Below are 26714 nucleotides of genomic sequence, written 5' to 3'. Positions count from 1 at the left end.
TGAAGAAGGGTAAAAGAAATAAATAATGTCTCTGAAATTTAGTTATTTATAAGCTATTGACAATTCCAAAGTTATTGCTTTGTAATCATGCTCCAGTTTTACCCCCTGAGGTGCTAAAGACTGAAGATGAGTTTCTGCTCTGCTGGTTTCATGATTCTTTTGTTCTCAAGTATTTCAGCAGACTCCTCAAGTTAAATAACCTTCAGCTCTCCTATCAGTATTTTTATTTTCGCCATGTAGATCTTTTTGGTACCAGCTCTTGTAACTAAGCCTTTTAAACAAAGCTGCTATAAACAGTGATTTGCAGGTCCTGTTTCTGAGGCAGCTTTCAGAAATGTGTTGTGTATATATTTGCTCCTGCTCTAAATGTTAAATATCGTTGCACATAGCAATGGGAACAGATGGGATGCTACATAAGCGGTTCATAATTTTACACATTTATCACTTTACACTAGTGAAGTGTGCATGTGTTTGATTAATATTAACTTTTGGTTTACTTGGAGGGCCCTATTTTTTGACAGCATTAGGGATTTTATTGTAATCTTCACTGGCTACCAAGCTTAAAATTTAATTCCAGCAAAAATAGAGTAGATCCATTCCATAATTCTTAAATAATGTTTTATTTTATTTTATTTTATTTTATTTTATTTTGCTGCAGAAAAGAATTACCTGGTTGAGGTTTTAACACTGGAAGGAAATGGATAACTCTGTTTGTCTCAGTATTTTAGACAGATTAAATTTAGATGCCATCAGTCCAGCTAAATAAATATCATATCTTGGAATTAAATACCAGATGCTAAGAAGGTGTAAAATAAAACCAAACAGCAAGAGTCCTATTTAAATCGATATTCTTTTATACCCTCCACCTCCACAGAATGATAGAACTTTTATATTTGCCTGCTCAACAGGTCTGGATGTTCAGCATGTGTTACACCTACGTCACTGTGTATGAAACCAAAAAAGCATCTCAAAAAGCATCTCAAGCTTATAGACAGCTCATACTTGACAGCTTCTGATTGCAGCATTGTATTAAAAATATGGTTTACCAATACATTATTTCATTAAAATGCATTTTGTCTGAGCTAAAGTCTGAAAAAAGGGAAGATTTTCCTTCGATACATGGATGGAAAACCAATTTCAAGTTGGAGTGGGGCTGCTTGTGCTGTTTGATCTCTAAATGGCAATAATATTTAATGAGACATTTTGCTCTAAACTGTAAATTCTTTTGAGAGTGAGATGCCCAGCCTGTCAGAATAAACAGAGGAAGCTAAAAACACTTTGAAAATGACTGTTCATTTTGAAGGCATTGAGTGATCTCAGTGAAATATTACTGAGTCAGTTGATTTTTGGAGAAAGATCAACTTCCCAGCATGTATTTTGGCAGCATCTCTGCTTCCATTCCTCAATATCTTTTGTGTTCAAATAGCTCACTTCAATCTTATATGCTGCCATCCTTCAAATTTCAGAGAACTTCCAGTGACTCCTTGTAGCTTGAATGAATGAAATAAAATTACTTTCATACAGGCTTATTTACACTTTCTATGCCTATGCTTTCTTCTGTGCCTATTAATTAATATTATGGAAAGACTTATTCAGCAAAAAGGATGATGGAGCACTAGGAACTACTGAGAAAGTGTAGATATATCTACATTCTAAAGTATATATTTTGAAGTTGAATGTTGCAGTGCAGTTTGAAGTTGAATTGGCATGACCACAGGGCTTTATGTAGGTCACTCTTCTTTTTCCATTCTTCTTTTGCCCTGGTATGGTCCTGTTGCCTTTGCTTCCAGGACATGAGAAACTTGCAGAAGGAAAATGTTATTTGCTGTATATAAAATATGTAAAGGGGAGGATTTGGTTGAATTTCTTTAGTTGCATATTTCCTCAAAAGATAGCTCTGTTTTTCTGTCATCCCATCAGCTGTCCACTGTTTGTTAAATATGTATTTTATTAAAAGACAGTAAATAGAAATTCTGTACCTTCCTGCCCTTTCCACCTTCTGTTTTTGAAACTGCTGGAACAAAAGTTTTCTGCATTTGATCTGAAAGACTCTTTCTTTCTCTGCAGGTTAATAATGAGAATGTAGTGAAAGTTGGCCACAGGCAGGTGGTGAACATGATTCGGCAAGGGGGCAATCACCTCGTTCTTAAGGTTGTCACAGTAACCAGGAATCTTGATCCAGATGACACAGCTAGAAAGAAAGGTACATTCTTCTCTTTTCCTGATGGACTCTTTTTGTTTTGCATCTCAGAAAAGAAAATATAGTCATGAAAATACTGCTTTATAAATTCTGATTATAGACTTTGCTTTAAATGCCTTATTCTTTTTAACTTAGAGTAATTTAATTCTCTTGGCTTATGCACTAATAAGTGACAAAAAGGGTAATATTTTCTCATCCTGCTTACCATGAAAGTTAATCTTTATGGGGTTTTATACATGTATATGTTTGAGGATCTTGTAGTAACATTTCTTGCAGTAGTGAGAGAACAAAAGCACAAAGAACAGATGATCTTTTATTAGTTAATAGCAAATGTACTTGGGATGAGAGTATCTCTTGAAATCGTTGAGAACTTTTGCATCTTTTGCAGAAAGAATAACAAAAGTAAGCAGTATGTTTAGACTGAAGTTCTGGTAGAAAAAAAAAAGTACATTTTAATTAGAAAATTCCTCTACATGAAATTAAAATAGAGGAGTTGTTCCAGCCAGGGAATATCCCTTCACCTCTCATCAACAGACAACACACTAAGATGCTTTTCCTACCATTTGGCTGATAATGAGAAGGCAGCTTCTCCAAGAGAGGTTTGTATGACGTGTGCCACAAAGACTTTGGGAAAGAATTGTCTGGGTACAAACAGGATAGGGTTTTTTCCAAGCCCAGGGTTTGTTTGGTTTGTTTTTAATTAAATTTAATGGACATTATGGGTTAACCTATATCCTAAGATTGGGCTACTCTCTTAAGAATTTCAATGTGTTTCTCACATGAAAAAACCACCACTAAAACTTCACCAAAAAAAAAAGAAAAAAAGAAAAAGAGGAAACAAAAATGGATTTTACACTATTTCCTTCACCTCAGATGCCCCTCAGTTTGCTCAGGTGACAGCTATGCTGGGAATTCATTAGGCCCCCATAATTATCATTAAGCAGGAAAGATTGCTGCTGCTAACTAGTGTTTAGTACAGCAGTAGCACATTTTTGAAAATTCCAGTTCCTCCCACCAGTTCCTTGAATTATCACTATCAGACACCTGGGTCTTCAACACAAGAGGGGGGGAGGAGCTGGAAGCCCAGGGCTCCCTCCTAGTCCATGACTAAAACTTTCTGTCTACACTGGGAATGTTCTTCACATCTACCGCTTATCAAAAAAATAATAATTAAAAAAAAACAAATAAAATTAAACCCACCTTGGGGGTGGGAGGGAAAGACCATGTTTATGTCATGTCCAAACATGGTCCTGCATTATTTTTGGCTTGTTGGAATTACTATTCACACATTTTAAACAAACCTTTAATCTCTGCCTTTTGGGATGTTTCATATTGGCCTTAAATTTAGTGACAATGCTTTAAACCTAAAGAGAGTAGATTTAGACTAAATGGCAGGGAGAAATTCTTTATTGGGAGGATGGTGAGCCTCTGGCACAAGTTTCCCAGAGAAGCTGTGGCTGCCCCATCCCTGGAAGTGTCAAGGCCATGTTGGATGGGGCTTAGAGCAACCTGGTCTAGTGGAAGGTGTCCCCGCCCATGGCAGGGGGTGGAAGAAGATAAGTTGTAAGGTTCCTTCCAACCCAAACCATTCAGTGAGATAAAAGTGCTGTTGTCTACAACCCAGTTCTTTGTCATCTTGTAATTCCTAGTGATAATGCATCGTTTACCAACCACTTCCCCCCTTTGAATCTTGTCCCTTTTTGATGGCAGTTTGTAGCCTTGCTTGTTTCCTGGCAATTGCCTTTGTACCTTTGGAATTGTGTGGAAGGATTTTGTTGTCGTCAGTCAGATGTCAGATACCCAACTTCATTTAATTCTTACCCTCAAACTGCTTTGCCACCTCTTTTCAAAATGCTATAGCCATTTTGTATTGACCAAAACACTTGAGAATCCTTAATTTTTCCTGGTGTCTCAGGGCCAGGGATGTTGACTGGAAATCTCCATTTTCTTTTTGGATGTTAGGCTCCTTTCTGACCACCAGAAACATTTGTTCTCGGGATACTAAAGCACATGCTGGATTTTAGTTCCTGTGCTAGATGACTGTCTTGATATTTTAAGATCTTCTTTATTCTGAGGATCATCTGTTTCCCCTAGACTCACCATAACTATTCAGATCAATTTGAATCTTCCTGTATTTCTCAGATTGAACAGCTTCTTCACAAATTAAATTAATCTGGCAGAGATTGGCTGGTATCCAGGAGGTTTTTAGCCTTAGAAGGGACACAACTGCTGTGAGGCCCTTCCTCTAGGAAGCCTTTTTCCTTCTGGAAAATAGAACTGCACAGTTATTTAGCTTTAAGTGTTTTTATGTATCCTATGTTACATAAAAGCTTGCGGATGTGTCAAACAACCTACGCTAAAACCAGAAACAGTAGAGAAATTCAGTAAAGGAAAGCATCTCAGGGCTTTTTCCTCGCATGTATGTATTTATTCTTACCTTATTTCATGTAGCTTATTCTTTTTAAATTGAGGTGAAATTGTGGATGTAAATGTAGGGTTTGAAGGTGTTTCCTTACACTGTGTGTTTTTCTGTTTAATGCAAAGCCCCACCGCCTCCTAAGCGAGCTCCAACCACTGCACTGACCCTGCGGTCTAAGTCAATGACCTCAGAGCTTGAAGAGCTTGGTAAGAAAGTGTTTTTTGGGAAGCATGGCTTAGTAGAAATGTAAATATGTATAGATAGATAGATAGATAGATGTGTATGTGTTAAATTGATTAAAGGGAGCTGCACTGTGTACAGTGTGTAGAACAGAAAAGATTTTAAGAATGCTGCATCTCTGGAGAGTTCAAATTGTGCATGACTCGCATGAATGATTTTTGTTTAAACTTGTGCCTTTACTGCTACGCAGGAGAATGTTGATACATTTTGTGCATCATCAGAGTCTGGCACATCTACACACAAAAAATAATGCCGTGTCGTATTTTGTTAGCTTTGCTTTCTGAGTTCGCAGTTCATCTAATATTGTTTTATTTTAAATTTCTGTGGCCTCTCATTAGTGGATAAAGGTAAGCTGCCAGAAGCTGTTGTTAAAAGCTGACAGTGTTAAAGCAGCTTCAACTTCAACTTATTTCATTAAGCTGATCTGAAAAAAGTGCATATTATGATATCACTTTGACTTCTGTGCATGATATAAACTTAATTCCTCTCTATTGATAATAAAAAATATTGAGCATTCAGTCTTTTATTTGCTAATTTTAAGAAATGTGACTGTAGATTCCTTTGCTTAATCATCCACATCCTACATATGCATAATTCTTTGGGAATTTTTATTAATATTCTAGAAATGAGGAAGGTATTTTCTTCCTGGTTTTAACCTGTTAGGTCATTAAAAAGTAGAATTTCTGCAGCTAGACTAAGAAATATGTTATGAATAAATCATATACACACAGAGAAAAACCCAGTGCATATTTCTATATGGCTATAACAGTAAAACAGTGTGTTTAGCAAGTGATAATTGGGTATAAAACCAAACCACATCCCTCATTGTAGAGCAATAGATGATAATAAATCATACAATAAAACCATTTTTCCATTTAATTCTGCATTGATTTAAATATTTACATTTTATAATCTTTCTTTTATCTGGTATGGACTCATATGAAGGCCAACTGGAAGGAATCAAAGCCTTGTGGCCACTTTTTTTCCCCTGAAAGTCAGTGTTTTCTGGGGCAGATGGACCCCATCCATCTTTAAGGGAGTCAAGTCACACAGGTCCAGTGGGAGGTCTTGCCAACAGAGGGGGGCTGAAGTGAGCACTGTCTTCTCTATGGTGTAACAACCAAGTGAAGACCAGAATTGAACAGTCTGATTATTTAGCTCTAACAGATCTCAGAAAATTTGATTTTTCTGGGTCAGGAAGTTTAGGAACTTAGCTAAAGGTATCAACACTTTGTGAATGCTCTGTCATTTTTCTTCCATGTTTAAAATGTAAAATATTCTTTCTGGAGCCACTTTTTGGGTCTGGGTGCCTTTTTTTTGCTATGAGGTTGTAAAACTTTGCTTTTTTGGCCCTTCATTATCCTCTCTGCAAATTGCTTTCAAATGAGGATACTCTTCTATTCTCTTTTCAATCTTCCTTTAGGGGATACTGTTCTCAAAGCGGAGAGAGGCAGCACTCTTCCTGCGGTAGAACAGCCTGGTAATAGTACATCCCCCTTCAGTGAGGACCATCATAATTTAGCTTCCTCACCCCCAGTTCATGTTGTAAGCACTTGACCTGCTGTTTGTTCTCCCCAAACTGGCAGAAAACACCACAACTCATTTAACAAGCAGCCATGGGACACACCTCAGTATTTAAGCACATTTCCATCATATCTTTATCCAGACAGGGCAAATATTACAGTGGCAAGAGTTTGCTATTCTGAGGAATAGCCCTGCACCGTGTTCCAGGAGTTTATGTCCCCTAGTAAAGCTATAGGAATGGCATAAATTTGTTTTCTTCCTAAATAAGGCTGTAAATGTCACTTGTGTGACACTCTGAACCCTTGCCAACGTAGCAAACAATATAACTACTGTTATAAATAAAATCTGTGGTCAACCTATTTTCATATTTGCCCTGTAAAAGGGCTCTTATCAGAAAGAACAAGAATTGCTAAATTGCACAACTGAACAAGCTTCCCAAATGAAAATGTTCTCCCTATCATCAGTTTAAAGTTGTCTTCTGATATGAACCACAGATTGTATGTGTGTATTTATCTCTAATTTATATATCTCTATATGTATATGTGTATATATTGGACATCTGTGAGAACTATGAGAACACCCACATTTTTATATCCGTTAAACTAATGAATAAGCATTTATTTCATAACATGTATATGCAAACTAAATAGGAAAGATCTATAAATGAACTCTGTGGATGTTCTCATCAATATATATGTGTAATCCTTTTTTCTGAACTGGAGAAGCTCATGGTCTCAATAATGTCTCATGACAAAGAATCCCACGGGCTAATTATGTGCTGTGTACAAATGTATTTCCTTTTTATTGGTTTTAAATGTGATGCTTTTAATTTTATTGAATGTCCCTTGTTATGTAATAGAAAGAAAAGTAGAAATTCTGCACTTGTTTTCCCTTAGAGTACGTAGTTTTGTAATGTCTCCTAGCTGAGCTAAACAACATTTATTTTTTTTTAAATTATACATTTTGCAGTCGTTACAGTTACTTCCTTTGCCTGGCTCTGAACTCTACTTACAGTTTTATTGACGTGTTTTTAGCTATCCTGTTCTTCATAACACTGAGCAGACCATCTCAGTTGTTCTCTTTCAAACTAATTGATCCCAAAGATAGCAAATAACTTGTGCTCATAATTCCTTTCCACTTCAACCTGCAAAGATTTGAAAATGCCCCTATGTCATAGTTTGAAAGCCCTGGTGTCAATAAGTTGCCCCAATTACTGTTTTGAAAAAGAATTCAGAAAAAAAAAATTAATTGTACATGTGTCCCTAATACCTGCAGAGGAGAAATTTCTTAATACAAACCCTGATAAACATCTTGGCAAAAGCAGATTTTGTCTACTGTGTTTTGATAGATACATGTTTAGTGGAGGGGAGCAGGGAGAGACTGACATCTTAGATGGAAGAATAATGTTTATGCTTAAAATGACAGACAAGGATTTAGCATATAAAAAATTACCTTCAGAATTGATTCACAGTTCATTCCCTTTCTATTTCCAAGCTTCAGTACGGAAGAAGAAGGGTAAGGGGAAGCATTTTGTCTCTTGTTTAACCTGTTTCTCACCTTTCCATAGTGAAGGATAATAACATAATGTAAATGTTGGCATATGGTCCAGTTTATTTTATGGTGTCAAATGTACATTAATTATTATATATGTTTTTTAGTTATTTAGTTAATAAATTGCAAACACACTAAGAACTCAAACAGAAGACCACATTTGAAAATACTCCCCACATTTCTTCCTTTTGTCTCCTTTCCTTCATCTTGCCTTTTTTCCTTCTCTGTATCCAACTCTTTTCCAAACCCTTCCATCTCATCTCCTCACAGTTACTGTGCTAACTGGCAGCCACAGAGAGGTAACATCCTCAGTGTAGTCCTACGTTAGTGGTTCTGCTTGTCTTTTTTAGTGGCCACACATTACTCCCATAAAACCACGCTGTCTCTGTCTCAGGAAGTAGGGATCTTGCACACAACACCTGAGCTTTTGACCTGGAGAAAATGCTGCTCTGCACAATTTTTAATTCCCAACATAACATCTCCCACGCTGTCCCGTATGCATGGAATGCCCTCCCTGGACTGATCCATAAAATCTTCTCCTTGACATCTCTCCTGAAGACCCACTTTCCCTAGATCCCTGTTAAGCAACCATCCAAGCACTGATGGCTAGGCAGAGGGGCAGGTAGAAGTAGTGGTGCTATTTGAAGAGCTTTTATCAATGTGCATACGTGTATGCAGAATTTGTTTGTGTTGAGCTGTATTTTTCCATGCTCCTATACGTCATTTTGCTTTCCTAGATTGTGAGCTCTCCTGAGCAGGGACCGTGTCATCTCCACCTTCTCATGCCATCTGGCCTGAGGAAGAGCCTCAAACCTGTCTGAGACCCTGGGTGGTAGCTGGAAAAACAGGCTGTGTCCTGCTCTTGGACAAAGCTCAGCGTCATGGAAAGGAAAGTTAAGCTGTAGGCAGTGTCTTCTCTCAACAGGGAAGCTTTTCCTTTTTAACATCAAATAGGACAAAATTGGTTTATTTTCCACTCTTTATTTTTCTGCTCTTTCCTGACCTCCTTTCAGGTCATTAAAACAGGTTCCACCTACTGATATTTGCCATTCTCCATTCAGAGAATAAACCACATGGCTACTGAAAAATACATTTTGGCAGCATATAAAAAAATTCTTTGCATTGTTATTGTAGAGTCTTCTGTCAACTCAAAATTCAGTTTTCTGGGTCAGAGGCAAGAGAGACATTAAGATAAAAATAATGGCTTCTGTGGTTCTGTTTGACTGGTTTTGTTGGTTGTCTCTGGAGATGGGTTCTGGTTCACTGGGAGGACAGGAGAGGAGAAGGACATAGGCTGTACTTTTTATATTCAGAATATGATAGTTGTGTCTAAAAAGATAGGTAATAAAATCTTTAGGTTTGGAGCAGCATGGCATGGGCAGTACTGTCATTTTAATGCAGTTACATAGCATGAATCACTTAAATTTAGCTGTGCTTCATTTGTGCCACTGACTTGTAGTAGTTGGCTGACTCAGGGATAGCTTCCAACTTTAAAATGTGTATGTGAAGGGGACATGTTTTCAACAGTCAAACTACCTTCTGGGTTTTGCGGGATATTTGGGATCGGGAGGAGGCATTCTTCTTTCATTTGTGATTTGTAGTTTTCCAAGAATTCTAAAGATTGTAAATTCCAAGAATAAGTTGTGGCAACGTGTAAACTAACAGTTGTAGCAGCAATTTGTTGGAGGCAGCACTTAAAATGTAATTCCATTAATACTGAAGAATAACCAGAATATTCATGCAGCAAATTTAAATGAAGGTTTAAAAATACTCTGAAAATGAAACATTAAGAGGAAAACTTGGGGTCGTAATTTTCATCATCACTGGAGAAAATAGATATCATTGTAGTTTCAAAATGGGTATCATTTGAGTTTCAAAATTAATGTTTTAAAATAAATTTAACTCTGTTCATAGAAAGTTTATGCAGCTGGTGAAAAGCTTGCTTTTAAAGGGCTTTTTTCTTCAGTTCTTGCTTTGACTTGTTTAATCAATAACTTCTTGTGGATGGAGAATTTTAAAAATATATGATCATTAAGGAACACATCCATAAACTAAGACCTGCAAATGTTTAGATACATTATTTAAACATTTCCTGCTCCTAAGCTTTTTCTTTTTTTCCTGACAGGAAATGGGTTTGATTTAGTGAGTAATCTGGGATTTTCAGTGAAAGCTGAAGTGTTTAATTTTAAAATGCCTAATATAAAGTTCTCTAAGAGAAAGTATAAAATTAAGACTAGAGCAGGCTAAATTTTTGTAGCAAAATGGGAATGACAGGATAAATAATTCTTCACCATTAAGAGATATTCCACTGGCAGTGTCACGTGAATCTCAGTTGTGGCTAGGGGTGGTGGTTGGTTTGTTCTTAGATTTGATATGGTAATCAATATCAAATATTAATATATACCATACACTGATAAAATATGTGTGTTGATACTGGTATTTGGGGTTTGATATGAACTACAGTATCAAATATAAATATAGGATTTTCCTCCTCTGAAGAGTTTAGAGTCTATCACCACCTTACAGATACAGAATAACTGTGATATCATCAACACAGAATATTGTTAGCTGGCATCAAGTCTTTACTGGAATTTGAATAGAAAAATATCAGTTGATGGCATTCAAAAGAAATATTATTAGCTCTGTCTACAATAAGTGTCCACACTTCATCCCATTCCTGTTGTCCATTGTTTCAAAGGAGGCACATTCCATGGCATCTGAAACAATGAAATTGCAGAGCAAATATATGTAAATGAATGCCAAACAGTGGATTAGCTTACAGTGTTCTGTTATGTTTGAAGAAACCACTCCCAAAGTCGTCTGGTTCAAAAATCATTTCTGTATTTCACTGTGGTGGAGTTGATGATGGAGATTTGTCTGCAGGAAAACAATGGGAATACCACAAAAGGAACTTCTACAGCACTCACAGCCACTCACAGCCTCAACTCCTGTGGTAGTTTCCAGCATCTGCAGTGCTTCTCTATAGGAAGAAGGTTTTCTGACCTCCACCAAAACACTGTGTTTTAGGAAGATGAGAGCAAAAGGCATCAGGCTTAATGAAGAATTCTTGAAGGTTGCCCGTGTAAGTAATTGATTCACATTATGTATTTGAAATTGTAATAAGACAGCGATGTAGTGATGAGGAAAAGGTTGTCATCAGGTTGTCATTTATCACAAGTAGAAAGCAGTGACTCTGGGTGGAATTTGTGAAGTACATGTATACCAGCCCTTTTTTTTGCTGATGTAGTGAGATTTTACAACTTGGAGTGTAACTTATGGGGAGTCCACAGGAAGAAGGTGTAGCATTAGGGCTGTGGCTACAACATGAGTACTGGTAAAACACTTCGTAAGAGAAAAGTATGGAAAATTGACAAGTTTCAAAAAGGGAACAGTGCTAACCCTATGTTTTCCACCAGCAAAAGTTTGGCACTTGACTGGCAATGTGCTGATTAACGACTTGTGCCACAGAATCTAAAATTAACAGGTAACTCTTGGAACTAAAAACTTCTTCAAACCAGGGTTTATGTTGCAGGAGGTGGGCAGCTTTAACTAACATTGTGGAAGCTCTGGGAATCCTGAGAGGGTTGGTTGAATCCCTGTGTGGGTGTTCTCATATACACTAGTATTATTCTGAATTTATCAGCTTATTCTGGAGTGTGTAGCGCTCTTTCATGATACTTGTTTTTCTTTACTACAGGACAATAATTGAAAAGGTTTTCAAAATCTTTCTGCATCAGCCAAACCAGACAATGGTATAAAAGAAGTTGGAAAAGGAATTGTAAGTGTTACAGAAAATGTGGGGTTTGTAGCATTTGGAAAGAGACGAATTAAATATGTTGACTTATGTGAGTGTTGCTGTGCTCAGATATTATCAATTTAATATCTGAGCACATAGAAGCAGTTAAAATTGCATGCGTTTCCCAACATGGCGGAGTTAGGGTAGTGAAAAACTCCTTCAACACTTTTAATGTGTTCTCTCTTTTTTTCAGGAGCCAGGGAGATGAAGGACTTATCTCCCTCATTTCAAAACTCCCTTTGCTGCTATTACATTTTTTTTTTGCCTTCAAATGTTCATATACCCATGTTAATTAATTTCTAATATAATTAAAAATAAATGGTTTTAGATAATTCCTCATAGTTGGTTTGGTTTTTCCCCTCGGTGTGGAAGTGTGAGAGTAAGTGTAAGACCAGAGAAGGCTGCAAGTGTCTTAAGTCCTCCATTTTCTTTTTGGTTTCTTTCAGTTGGTTGTCTTTCTTTTGTGACTAGGCCAAATTTTCAAATGCTGTCTCTTAAACAGAACATCAAATTGCCGCTTAAATTCCACCTGGCTTGCAGGATAGGAGTGGGTATTGACTATATTCTCTGCTTTGTTTTTGTTCTTGAACAGAAACCACTGTTAGACAATGACCATTCCTCTTTCAAGGTAGGCTGAATTGTAAGGCTTCAGGATTGCAGGTGTATTTTAAATGCCTGTATAATTATTTCATTAATTAATTATACTGTTAAAGAGCTGGTACTTGAAAATTGTATCTCTGAAAGAATTTGAACATATCAGTTTTCTGCCTTCCTTAAAGTTACTTTTCATGGTGTGATTATAATGTGTAAATGTGACTTGTGTGTACTAATGTGAAGCAATTTTCAGCCCTAGAAACACAAATAAGACTTTCTTTCAAGAAAGTTTTGATAGTTCTTTACTTTGACGCATACAAATCATTTCCATAAATCACGTAATATTTACTCAATGTTAAATGATTAATTTTAGTCACTAAACAATTTTTATGTTTTACTGATTTATTTTCTATATTTTCCCTTTTTTATTTTATTTTAGTGTTTTGTAGAGTTTACAGTATCCCAGAGAACAGACAAGTATTTTTACTTAATTTTCACTGAAGGAAAGTTTTTCAAGTACCTTATATGTTTGACTGTATTGCAAAGCACTTCTGTTATTTCCTCATCAAGCTGACTGCTAAAGTAATATTCTCTGCCTGTTGTTCACAGTGTGGTAAATGTGTGATTTTTGGCGTTATTATTTAAGCACAATCCTGCAAATTGTTCCTCTGGGGTGGGGCTGGAAGAAGTTCATTCCAGGTTAAAATGTGGTGGCAAATTTATGAGGAGTAACCTAATTGTCTACATGAAAACTCAGACCATTCCATTTCTGTGTACTTTTAACTATACATTTATATGACATAACTGTAGGCTGAACTTGTTGTTTCTTTCCTCTGAATATGATCATAAACAACAAATTTGGATTTCAACCTTAACCTTTAATATTCTTACTCTGAATCAACGCTTTAGCTAAGCTTAGTCTTTAAATGCTTAGTGGTGTGTTGAAAGCCTCATTATACTTAACCTACTTCTAGTCTTTGATGAATTTTTATACATCTAATCCTATTTTAATAGATCAAAAGAAAGCCATTCATTTTCAGTGGCCACAGCTGATGTATCAGAGATCCAATTTTAACCATCTCCAAATAGGAGTCACCTGTTTTTCCTCAGGAACACTGAAGTTTTACTTATCAGGTGCAGTTGCTTCTGTGACAAGCAACATCATCAAAAGATCTTCTATAGTCTGACCAAGCTTTCTTTGGAAATCATTAGGTTCTCATCTTTTGCTGCCACCTCATTAATATTGGAAAGCTGGTCTATGTGCTTCTTTGAAAGCCTTGTCCACATTCCCAGACCTTTCACCCAAATTGTCCTTTACATAGTTCTCCCACCCACAGACATTCACCCTCAAGTATTTAGAAAGTTACTTCCCAGCTATTGTTTTACAAACTAAGCAGGGCAAGCTCTTTTGCATATATATGGGAAGTGACAAAACCTAAAAGGAATGCAGTGTAAATAATTGCACCTGCTTGTTTTAGATGCTGCTTTTTTTTTCAGACTTGGAAACTTAATTACATGTGTAATCACTGCTGGTTTTCATACCAAGATCAAATAGAAGAAATAGAAGAAAATAGAAGAAATTGGGAAAAAAAGTTAATCCATAAGATAAAAGCAACACCACAGCCATATTTTTATGCAGTTTAAATGAATCTCTATCCATTTTTAATAGGCACATGCGAAGACTACCCTTTTAGTAACCCATTTTTGCAGATTATGGACAAATTTTATCAGCTGATGAAAGATATTAAACTAAACCGGCAAACTCGTTTTTAGGGAAGGCGATGGAACAAAACGTGCATGTGCAGTACCTGACATTAAGGGCCATATGCCCAAAGCTGTTGACACCAAGGAAGAATGAATGTCCTGTGTTCCCATCACTTTTCAAAAGGAAAAAAATGCTGTGCCAATATTTGCCTGTGCTTGACTGCAGATGCTAGACCAGGTGGTGTACTACAGCATGGAGGTGCAATTGGCATTGTATGAAGTTTTGAATAAAGCACCTGGTACAGTTTCTGTCTGTATCTATCTTAGGTATTTACAAGGCACCTATCACCTTGGTACCTAAGCACTTTGAAAAATGCACCCACCCCAGGAGGCATGATGCAGATACAGACAGAGGCCCAGGTCCAGAGCAGCAGAGGCAGGTCCCAGGAAGCTCTCCAACTGTGTTCCCGCTGTTGTTGAGCTCCTGGCCCACTTGGTGTGGCCAAGGAACATCTCCACCCACCTGTCAGCAGGAAGACGGTGCCCCACCCCTCACGTGCAGCTCCGCTGGTGGGCAATCTGAAAAGGAAAGATAATGGAAAAGGCAACGATCCAGTAGCAGAGGTGAAACAGGAATGGTGGATTTCAAAAGGAGGGCTTCTTAAAGAGCAGCACATCTCAGGGGAGGGATCAGCTGCCAGTTCAAGTGGCAGGTAAGGCATAACACAGGCATAAGTCCCAAATGTTCTTCAGTGACAAAAGTGAAAGAAATACTTCTGATGTCTCTAAGTTTGTGTATACCAAAGCCCTGCTCTGTTCTTGGCCTCTGACTCAGTCCTCTACCCCTGCAGATGAATCAGTGTTCAGTTCTTGTACCTCTACCCACAATTGCTGCAATCCTAATATGTCTAATAACCAACATAAGGACTCTCACTGGTATTAATGTTGTGGTGCAAAGGAGACAGCATGGTATAGCAGTGCTCCAAAATAATGGACGTATTCATGAACCTAAAGGCTGGAATAAACTTGGCTTCTAGTCACCATATTCAGGGCAGGATTGGGCAGACACAGCTCACCCCTGCAGGCACACATGGAGCTTCTCCTGTGGTCTCCAGGAGCAGTTGCTGAATCACCACATCAGACCAAGCTGTGTATCAGCCCAGGGCAAACACCTGGATAGGGAGCAGCTCCAGACTCTGCTGCAGAAACAGAGAACCTGTCTGCCAGGGCAGAAAGGAAGATAGCCAGGACTGTGATGAAGGTTCACTAGTTGCTATTACAGGGACCAACAGAATCAGTGAGGTAAAACAAAACAAAACAAAAAAGTCTTCAGAAACCTGTGAGTCCCATGGGACTTTAGGAAATAACTGCATAGTAATCACAGTGATCAACTACTAAAGTTCAGTGGGGTCACTGACTTCCAGAATTTTTGTTCCCTTTAGCCCATATGCATGACCCCTTCTGAGTCCATTACTTGGTCATTTAAGGATCGAAATGGGAGTCATACCCTGGCAGAGCAACAGACATAAAGTTAGGAACCTTGGAGACTGCCAGTTTGGTGGCTGCTATCTAGATATAAACGTAAGTGACCTATTTTGCCTGGATAGATCCCTGTGAGCAAAATGCTGCACGTAGGATGTGTGAAAGGTGGAAATGACTAAAAAGGTCACAGAATCCGACTTCTTCCTTTTGCTTCGCACCCAAGGAAGCTGAGCTTCTTTGTACCCACTCTATTTAAGCTTTGAAGGAGGAAATATTTTTTTAGAGCAAATTAACAAGCAAGTAGATCAACAGTGGTGGTGTACAGTTTGATCCATGTTCTCATGGACAATTTTGACTTGACAATTGTAGTGCCCTGTCTCTCATTTTTTTGGAAGTCATCCCTTTTCCAAGGAAAGGAGGTAAAGGCAGTTAGTTGAGGTCACTCTATCAGTCAGCTTCAATCCTTCTGTCAGCAGCTGTTCAAACATAGGACAATTTCTGTGCTGAACCAAGTTTTCCAATGCCCCTGGCACACCTTTTACACACAGCACCAGCCTAGGCACTGGTGCAAACATCTGACCAAGATGCACCCTGAACTTCAGGCAATTTTGGTCATCAAGGAATGGATTTCTGGGCAGAGACAGACACATTCATCAAGGTGGTGTCAGCCTTCAGCAGTTTTCCAAGTTTAACTAGAGGCCATACCTGCAGTGCACCCTCAGTTCCCTGTACTCCATGTCAATGCTTCACAAAGCTTCCAGAACCCAGAGTTACTAAGAGATGTTGAACACCTTGTTACAAGCAATAACAGTTATGATTATTGCTCCTTTTCATTGCTAGCCAAGTTTACCAACCTAACCTAAAACCTGTGAATGTATTCATTATTCAGAAGTATTCACCAAGAGTTTCCACAATTAACTTTGTGCCCAGGGGTTTTCACAGACTCTTTGCTTGTGCCCTTTGTCATTTGTGTTATTGGTCACCCATGCCAGATGCTGTTCTTTCAGCTCGGAAAGGCTGAAAATACTGACAGGAGGGTAACAACGGATAAATTTTCATAGAGAATAAGAATTTTGCAAAAATTTACTTTATTATGCTTTTTCAGGGATTTTTTTCTTCACAAGCCTCTGGCAAGTGTGTGAACATGCACAAATAACAAAAGTTTTGTGATCCCTCTGACTCTGAACAAATTAAAGTCAGTGATACCATTTACAGAAATATTCATAAATCAGTGTGGGCTTTGGAGTTTTTTGATTTTGTTTTGCTTCAGTTTTGACTTCTAGTTTAGTTTGGTTCTGTTGCTTGCCAGTTGTTAGGTGGGCTCTGCTTAGAACACTTGTCAGGTAAATAGAGTTTTCAAATATGGGAATTTTCTGATGACATGTCAAAAGAAATACCGAGACATTTTGTATGACCAGTGGCTCTACCAGAATGAGATATATGATCCCTTATCTCCCACTGATTCCATAGACTTTAACTGAAATGTGTGTTCGCGATGTGTGGTAAAAATAGGTCCCCTGGTTTTTTGTGCTTTTTTTCATGTGTACTCAAATAGGAAAATGCAGAGATATAATGCATGGTCCTACACTATAGTTGTGAAGAGAGATTTGTTAATGAAGGAATGCCTATGGCTGTATTAGACAAAGTGAGAGAGAAATTGCAAGGAAGAAGCAGTTATTAGTTAGGTTGATATATAGTCACTTTCAAATCTTCATGGAGTGGAAGAGCCAATGATTGCATGACAGTTTGTCCCTAAAATTCATTTCATAAGGAGCTCATGCCTTTTTACAAATACAATCTCATCCTCACTTTCCATAAAACATGCAACTGGACAGTCCAGCCAGAGGGAATATGAATACTTTGAATGTGAATACTTTGAAGTAGTGAATATGCTAAATGCACAAATAATATCCATTATTTCAGCACTTAAAACTCATCGTTTCTATTAAGTCACACAGAATCTCTTTAGACCAGTATAATATTGGAGGCACTTGGGTGCAGAAATAATGAGTACCACATTATGGTAGGCAGGGAGGAGGGATCCTTGGGTCTGTGAGAAGGAGCTTTCATTTTAAACCATATAAAATAATTTAAAAAAATCGATCAACCCCCCACCGACTCATAAACAGAACCAAAAATTATCATTTAATATGACCTCAGCAACACCTTGCAGATGTAAGCTTACAGCTTCTGTCGAGGTCTGAAGAGCAGCATACAGAGTATTTCAAAAGCAGAAATTAATCCTTGAAAAATAACTTTTCTTGAGACTAGGATGCAGAGAGTAGGCACGACACTGATCTGGCATCCAGACCACTGTAGTGTAAGCAGCATAGCCAGCAATGGTGAGCCACTGCTGCTCAGGACACAATCCTACTGACAACTGCACTTCTGTCACCTATCCCTTGCCTGAGCCTTGGGAATGCAGGGATTTGGGCTACCCTACCACAACATTTTTGCCAGACTGCCCCAGATTAATTTCTGATGGCCAAATTGTCCCCCATCAAAAAAAAAAAAAAAGCAGACCCATTTTTTAATCTGAAGCATGGAAAGGGTGAGAGCTGTGGCCACAGTCTCACGTAATCGAGAATAGAGCTGGGCAGATGGTGCTCTACTGTGAGCCAGTGATGGCTGCAGGTGCAAACAGCTGAGCCATTCCTCACCGTTGGGGGGGCATTTTATACAGGGGAGGATTTAGAGTAAGCACATAGATAGCATCCTCCACCTTAAGGTCTGTAGCGATGCCTCTTTGCACACTGAGCTGCCACAGGGAAGCACTTGCACCCGGGTTTCCACCACATGCCCTCAGGCAAGGGAAGAGGTAGCCAGGGGAGGGCAAAACGCAGTTCATTTCCAGAGATTTCCAGGAGATCCCGGTGAGCAATGCCCTCAGATAGCGTTTCCGACTGTTTGGAGGAAAAGAGCAAGGAGAATCCTGCAGATGTTGGGGAGGGCATTGCTCGCGGGATAAACCCCGTGGACGGGCACCGTCGCGTTGCAGCAGTGACTTGGGAGAGAGCCCACTGGGGGTGGGGGTGACGTGAGACGGCGGACAAAAGTGAAGATAGCCAGCAGTGCCTCAGAGCAACAAAGGGCTGCCCTCAGCCAGTGGTGGAGCACATCTGGCACCCCAGGAAGCTCAATTGGACCCTTGGCCCTGAGCTCGTCCCAGGGATTTCTGACTGGCACCACTGCAGTGCATAGGTGAGCTTTTCGCTAGGTTCACTGACATTTCCTGTCACAGTCATGCTGAGGGAATTGGTAGTTCCTGCCTTGGGATGCAGCACGGCTGTGTGGTGTCTGGGTACAGGACAGTGTGCATTGGTACCAAAGTGGTTAATAACTTCACTGCCACATTGCCCAGTGCAGTCACTAAAATTTAGTCCGCCCTTCTGCTTGCCCAAACACATACACTCTTGGCTTCCCAACTGCTTCTTTCTATGTGTTGTCCAATGCATGTAGATACCTCCATCTACCTGGCCTCAGATACAGTGGTTGTGCTCCTCTATTGATTGCCAGATGTCACTGGGGAGCAAGATGGGAGGTTCCTGGATCCTCGGGGCAAGCCAGCCATCACAGAGGGACTTGCTGTCCACACCGGCCGAAGAACAGGAATCCTCGGTGCCTGCCTCTGATGAAGACTCACCAGCCAGGACCACAGAGAGCTGGCAGTGGCCACTGTCCTCGTCTGAAACGCACAGCAACGTTGGGGAGGATTTTGAGGGATTTCAGACTCCAGCGCGGACTCCGGAGTGTACCATGGACATACAGTCTCCCGGGGATCAGTCACTCAGTAGAACTCCTCAGTTTGAAAGTGACTCTCCTGAGGAGGAGGGAAATGATGAAATGAATGAAGAGCGCTGCGGTGTTGAGCCTGTCCCTAGGGATCGGGGTTGGAGAGGGCCAGCCCCAGCTAACAGAGGGAGAGAAGCTGTTGATGGAAACCAACAGTAGGATTGTGCGCTGCTGGAAAATATCAAGAGGGAGCATGCACAGTCCATGGGCCTCATGTCCCAGTCCATGGGCCGCATGGAGCTGCAGCTGGGCATTGTGGCTACCTCCACAAGAGCCATCCATAACTACCTGTCAGAGATTTAGCTTTCCTCAAGCAGGCCGAGGACACAGGTCCTTGAAACGCGCATTTCCCAAAGAGCCACCCCCCCATGTCGAGTTGACCTGTGCCTCGACATGGACCGGGGAGGACGCAGTGGCATCCTCCACTGTGTGCTTACCTGGGGCCGAGGGGACAGGCGACTCTCGAGACCCGCCACAGGCCACCCTGCCTTGTCGCAGTGGCCGGCTGCAGAGAGCCATAACCGAGAGGGCCTCGCTGCCCATGCCTCCACGCCAGGCAAAAGGGGGAGGGAAGAAAAAATAACCATTCCATAGGGTTTTTAGAGGTTTTTTTTAATGTGCCTGTCCTTTTAATTCTTAGCCATAAGGCCATTGGTGGCAGAGTTTCAACCATTTCCTACATTGGCTAACATTGTATTCTGGCTGACTAGATTAGTCTAACATTTTGTAGTTTATATTTGCACTGTTAACTATGTGTGCTGCTGGTATTTGAAGAACATTGCCTCTGTTCTTTCACTTTAACTTCATACGAGCATTTTTTTACTCTGTGCCAGGCATTCATTGCTTTTCTTACAAATACAAGTCATTTCTTGAGGCAACTGTTTTTTTGAGTTTTCTTTCTCCATTATCCCATCCCCTCTGAGCAAGCACTCGGGACTTGGTGGTAAGTATAGAGGTCTTCGCAATACTCGCCTCCAAAACTGTGTTCGATCAGATCTTGCCTGGTGTTTTCTGGCATGCCAGCCTGAGGTTTTGGGGTCAGCCTGTACCGACCATGATCATTCTTATCCTCTGTGGGTCTGACCAGCTCAGTTCTAAGACCCTCGGTGGAGCTAATCCACATGTCCTTGGCTATGTCCGTACAATAAGTAATGTTGCCAGGATCATACCTCATATTTCTCCTTTGGGGCTGTATAGTGATGTGCCACCAGATCTATCTAGGCACCTGGCTCTCGTTTTCAAAGTTCCTTTCATGATGGATCTGGTGGCTTGATGGGCAGCATTATAATTTTTCCTCTGAGAGAGTCTGGGGATTGGAAACAGGAGTCACTAAGCACTGTGTTCTACGGGATAAGAGCCATCTCCTGCAACAAATCTATTAGGAGGAGACTGTCCCCTGTAATTATCAGAGATATTAATTATTTAAGAAAAGAAGAAAAAAAAAAAAAGAAAAAAAAAAAAGCAACTTACCTGGCAGCCAACCTCTTGAGAATGTAAAAGTCGTGACATGCTGTTGGGTACTGTGCTCCTCTGTCTGTGATTAAGAGCTTCTCATCAGAGACGACCTACATCTTGATAAAACACAACTACTTCCTGTGCCTTTAGGCCATCTAATTTTCTGAGGGCTGGCACCCTGAGCAGAGCACGGGACCCATTGGTAACCCACAGGGTAGATGGAAACGCACTTTGCAATAAATTATTTTTATATCTGTTGGTGCTACCTCTCTCGGGGGAATTTAATTAGTGGCACTCAAACTGCTATATGCATGCAGAGGCATCAGACTTGGCTTTTCCATGTGGTATCCCTGACAGTTCTCTGAAAGGATGCTGTTGCCAGGAGCCCCCCGAGCGGTGGTGACCTGTTCTCACAGGTGTAGCATGGCTCCTATGTTTGACTCTCAACACGCCGTTGTAACTTCTCGGGAACGTTCAGAAGAGTTTATATGGCAAAGCAGTGATGAATGGAAAATACTAGAGAACAACCATAGGCTTAAAAATCCTCTTCTATGATTACAACCGAGCTGCGCTCTCTGTCCAGTGAGACATAGACTCTTCTTCCCTGTCTTTCTGTGAGGTATTCAAGATAAAACAGATCATATTTTGTTATTCTGCCAGTCAGCCACAAATTGCTCCCGTATAAGTGTGTGTGCGTGTGTGCTTGTGGCTGTACTTTGCTAAATGACCGATTTAAGAATGAAATTGCATCTGGCATGGCCAACCTCCAGTGAGGCTTTTCCACTACCAATATTTCTTCCCTTTCACACTCCATCCAGATGATTCCTTGTAAAATGCCATTGGAGGTTGGGCTTCTTTGGCCACACTTCACACCAGGTGCCAATTTTTGCATCTAGTTTTGTGGCTTTTTTTTTTTAAAATATCTCTTTTGTCAGAACTATTGTAAAGTTATCCTCAGAGACTTCCACACAAGCTTGTAAGCTTTTCCCGCTCACTGTGCAAGAAATGCATGCTGCAGGAGTATTTGAGGTCACAAGGAGTGTTGGGAGAGAAGCTAATTAGTAAGCCTGACAAATTATTCCAGTATGTGTGGCCTTCTGAACAAGCTGGTTCTGGTGCATAAGTGGTTTGCACACTGGTGCTATGGATGTGAACAGCCCAGTTCAAAAGCACAGGGTTTGTCCCAAAATGTTTACATCTTCTTTCTTTGGATGAGTTTGAGTGGAGCTGAGTACAATTCAGCCAGTCAATTTGGCCTAATTACACGTTGGATAATGCAGTGAGAATGTTTTTTATTTGCACAGTGCTTTCACTCAGAAGGGTGGTGCAGGTTGTGGCCAGATGTTAAGAATTTGACTTGCTCTTCAGGACCCGCCATGTAGCGGCTACCATTTAGAACAATCTCGTTCTCATGTGCGGGCTACTTCCATGGCGTCAATTTTTTGTTTGTAGTCCTCAAAACAACAACCTCCACTCCACCTTTGCTTTCTGACTAAAGGCAGCAGAGCAAAAAGAAGATGTAGCAGTGCTGCAGTTGAAAGTGCCATGCAAGGAAGCACTAAAGAGTTCCTTGCAAAGCAGCTTAAGCTTTAACCTGCTCTCCTCTTCCATTTCCAAGTGCTTAGCTAGACATGGCAAGGCACAAAGCACCACTCCAACAGGAGCAGCCATAGGGTGAGAAGGACTGGGAACCTGTCTACAGACAAGAAACCTCCAATAAACTTACACAAAAACAAGTTTTTTCCACCTGGAAGTAGTAGATTGGTATTAAGAATTGGGTACCAACTGATATTTTGCTCAGATCCAACATTAGGATCTGACTTGTAGTATTGTCTAGCAAAATCAGTGCAGTTTGGAGGGTATGTATGTTCCATCCCCAACAAATATTTTCATGCTTTTCAAGTGTCTGTCATGGCCTCATCACTCTTTCCCTGTAGCTTTTTGTTGTCTGAATGGGTATATGGTTACATGTGTCTGTTAAAACTAAAGGGGATCAGTTCTTACATGGTATATTTATATTTCTTATGTACAGATTTTGAGTACATAGTGCTTCAGTTTCCAAAACTTCCATCTTTCTGTGTCCAAAAGACCAGTTGTTTGGCTTCTGGAATGATAACAAGGGTGGGAGAGCCTTAACAGGAAATCTCTGCCCAGTTGAAGCTCTTGGTGATAGATCCCCTGAGTATGATTCTGCAGTCTGGCCATATTTTTGATGTATAGGTCAAATATTCATGGTTACACCGTTGCTTTCTGATGCCTTTTGCTGAGCAGAAGTGCAGATATTTTTCTTATCAGAAGTTCACAGTTTGTATAACGAAGTCATTATGAAATGTGACATGAAATTTGTTTCATTTTTGAATACGTGTGATGATTTTAAGAATTTTTTTCCTTTTCTCCTTCCACTGGATGATTTAAATCCCACAAAAAAAATAAAGCAGACCAATGAAAAGAACTGAATGCTAACTTCAATTGAAAAGAAATAGCAACACTACTCTTGTGAGACAGTTTTCAGCAGTGTTCAGCTTGCTGGTCCTGCTCAGCCTTTCCTTTCCTGCCTGCTCCCTGACCCTCTGTGACACTGAAATATCCACTTCTAGGACAACCTTCTTCCTAACCCGAAGGCTAAAAGTTTTCCCTCTCTTTTTCTCCCATTTAAAATACCATCCTTGCATCAGCCAGATCTACTGTTTAGAGGGATCAAAAGCTCTTTTCCTCCTGCCTTATTCCCATCCATATCAATATCCAGGGCCCTGAGTGCGCTGCTCTCCTGTGAGAGGTAAAACTTAAATCCCTAAATCCAATACTTGGCATAGTAACACTGCCAAAAAAAATGGTGGTTTGTTTGTTTGTTTTTTTTAAATCTATAGTACCCTAATGAAGTAGCTACCCTTGTTTGCTGAAGCAAATAATCAATTATTCGGGAGATGGATTTAATTGCTGAAAAGTAACATTGCTCTAACTCGCGTTGTGGAAGCCCAGGAGCCAGGCTAAGGTATTCCACTCACATAAACACCACAGGCTATGTAACTAATCCTTACTTTGGTGAAACTTCAAAGGAAAAGACACTAAATTAACATGCTACAGGGAAGCAAATGCCATGGAAGGCGTAGCAAGGAAACCTGTTGGTATGATTCAATTTTGGATTCTAGCACAGATTCAAAACTCAAACTATTCTAGTGGCTTAGGCTACTTGTTTAATTTCTCCATGCCTTGGTTTCACAGCAGTAGAAGGGGCAAAAAAAGAAACTGTCAGGCAATAATTAGTTGATTATATGGTACTTCGAGGTCTTCAGTCCGAGGGAGTAATCTAATGTATTAAGTGCTGATGGAGCTTGTTTGTGACCAAAGTTGGAGATGGGGCTAACACCAGCACTCAGCTTTGGAACATTCTGAATAAAGTTCTCCCCATATTTTACCATCACGTCATATAGTAGATCAGAATCGCAAATCCAAATGTTGAAGCTCTCATTCAGACTTGGACTTTGCCTATTTGGTCTGTTTCTGACTACAACTAAATATATTCTCAAGCCATCCAGTTATTAAAATAATAAAAAAAAAACACATATAAAAGTTTAATTTAAACAAATAATGCAGTTAGTAATGCCGGTCTACGAGTCTAAGAATGTGAATAAATTAGAACGTTATTACTTGAGGAGAATAGGCATAAAAGAGCACTTCTGGAGTACTTGTTATTGTCCAAAATATCACTGAAATTCTGATGACTAAGTACAGTCTGCTTATCTCTATTTGAAACAGTGCTGTACGGATTCATTATTTCTAAAGGTCTTCTTTCCATTTCTATATAGATATTCTCCCTTCACATTTTGAAGGTTTGAAGAAGAGGATTGTTTTTCGAGTCACACTAAGTAAACATTAAATGCATGCAGGCTTAAAACTAAAGCATGCATGTTATGTAGCAGCAATAAAAAGTGCTCGGCTTGCACGACTTATGATGCTCAAGCGTTGCCTTGTTAAAATGCCAAAAAAATTTTTCTTTGCATTTTTTTGAAACGTAAATCTCTTCCTTTGACCCTGCAATACTTTTCAGTTTCTTTGGACAAATGATATTTATTTTACTGAACACTTTTATATTACAGATAAGGTGGATGAAATAGTACCAGTTTCCAAGCCATCAAGAATTGCAGACAATGCAACTGTGGACTCGAGAGTGGCAACGATAAAACAGAGGCCTTCTAGTAGATGTTTTCCCTCAGCTACAGATATGAATGTGAGTGGGAGTTATGAAGTGCCGCTTTCATTTCTGGAACTGGTTGGAGGGGGTCTTTTGGCTTTAGATATTTATTTTACTTTTGTTATCTTGTAACTTTTAAGGCATGGTCTACTCTGCATTTCTAGTAATAGTTTTGGGACAGAACAGTCTACATACCCCTATAAAGCCTTTCTCATTATGTCCTCATATTTATTCTGAGACTGTCACACCAACAGCATTGTTCCCTCAGTGTTACTCAAGCAGATGTGAACTTGAGCTGGTGAGAGCCCAGCAAGTTCTGAACTTGAAGGTGTCATTACAACACAAAGCCTAAGTTAAAAAACCATGCTGAAAATCAAGGTATGCTATTTCAGTTTCAGCACCAGAGTTAGTGCAGCCACATCATCCCCACTAATGCGAAAGTTTCTCCTACTGCAGGTTTTTATTGTCCTAATGGCATATATAATACCTCAATTAAATAATGCACAATAATTTGTAAGTGAAAAATTGACATTAATATTATAGCACGTATTAAAAATTAAACTCCAGAACTCTGAAACTGAATTGTTCAGTTGCAGGATTTGCTCTCACAAAACTTTGCATGTGAAAAAATAATTGGTTTTATTGCATTTTAGATATATTTTTCCATTACCCATCTCTCTGAAAGAGCATCAGTCCTGATGTAACAAGCACTTTCTGTTCGCAGCAGCTCAGGGTGGAAGGAAATTAAAGCTATTCAAGAGGTAGAGTACAAATAGTTTTGTGATGAGAAGGAGGAACAATTGAGAGCACTGGGATTCAGATGGCATTCCTCAGTTCCCAGCTGAGATGCTGACTGCCAGTGTAACCTTGCACAAGACACCTTGAGTCTGTGAAAGACTCCAAGAATAGCTCTGGTCTTCAGAAGTGAAGGGAGATCACACAGAGGGAGCATTAATAGCTACAGGGTGTGTGGTTGGGTTTTTGGAACTGAATGAATTAAAATGCAGTTGCTCATGCTTACAATTTCTTACAGCACTCAAAATGTGCTGGAAACTTTAATATATTGCCTTGTAAGTAATTTCAAGGAAATACACTTACAGCTGCTGTCACTTTATATACATAAAGCCTTTCCCTTTCTGTTCCCCTCCTCCCTAGAATAACACCAATTTTGTTATTTTCAGTAGAAATTCTAAGTAAAAGGGATAGTGGATTAGCAACTATGACAGAAGAGTTATTTACATGTGAGAGAGACATTCATGCTTTAATGCTTGTGGGGTTTCTGTTTGCTTTTTTGTAGTCCATGTATGAGAGACAGGGTATTGCCGTGATGACGCCCACTGTGCCAGGGAGTCCTCAAGGTCCGTTTCTGGGTATACCTCGGGGTACAATGAGGAGACAAAAATCTATAGGTAAAATGCTTCTCATGTATAGTTTGCCTGTGCATTAATCATATATTTGTAGTAACTTTACTTCTTTCTTAAAGCATAGTCCTCCAACACCTTTACCTCAGTGACTATTTAATTTTTGCACAAAGTTCATGAGAAAAGAAGTTTGCATGTAAAGTAATGTAATTTCCACATTCTGCTTTGATGGCAGTAGGCAACTACGGAATTATAATTTAATTGTTTTCTTTAGAATGTTGCCTCTAATAAGTTAAAAAAAAGATCAGTACAAGCCCTTTGCAAAGCATTGGGGCAAAATGTTATCCCTTTTTTCTTTGTTATTGAGGTAAAAGTACTGTAATGCTGTGTAGTTTACAAAGCAA

General features: G+C 39.6%; 1 protein-coding gene across 1 annotated transcript in view; it reads left to right on the top strand.

The window, feature by feature from the left end:
- Positions 1-26714, top strand: part of SHANK2 (SH3 and multiple ankyrin repeat domains 2) — a 336358-nt gene that overhangs the window by 291184 nt on the left and 18460 nt on the right. The window contains 6 exon segments of the mRNA XM_032692371.1: positions 2068-2203; positions 4745-4825; positions 5198-5206; positions 7878-7898; positions 24855-24985; positions 26247-26358. Coding sequence (XP_032548262.1) covers positions 2068-2203; positions 4745-4825; positions 5198-5206; positions 7878-7898; positions 24855-24985; positions 26247-26358 — 490 coding nt within the window.

The sequence above is a fragment of the Chiroxiphia lanceolata genome, chromosome 6 (assembly GCF_009829145.1).
Source record: "Chiroxiphia lanceolata isolate bChiLan1 chromosome 6, bChiLan1.pri, whole genome shotgun sequence".
NCBI lineage: Eukaryota > Metazoa > Chordata > Aves > Passeriformes > Pipridae > Chiroxiphia > Chiroxiphia lanceolata.
This window is presented reverse-complemented; position numbering and strand designations above follow the sequence as displayed.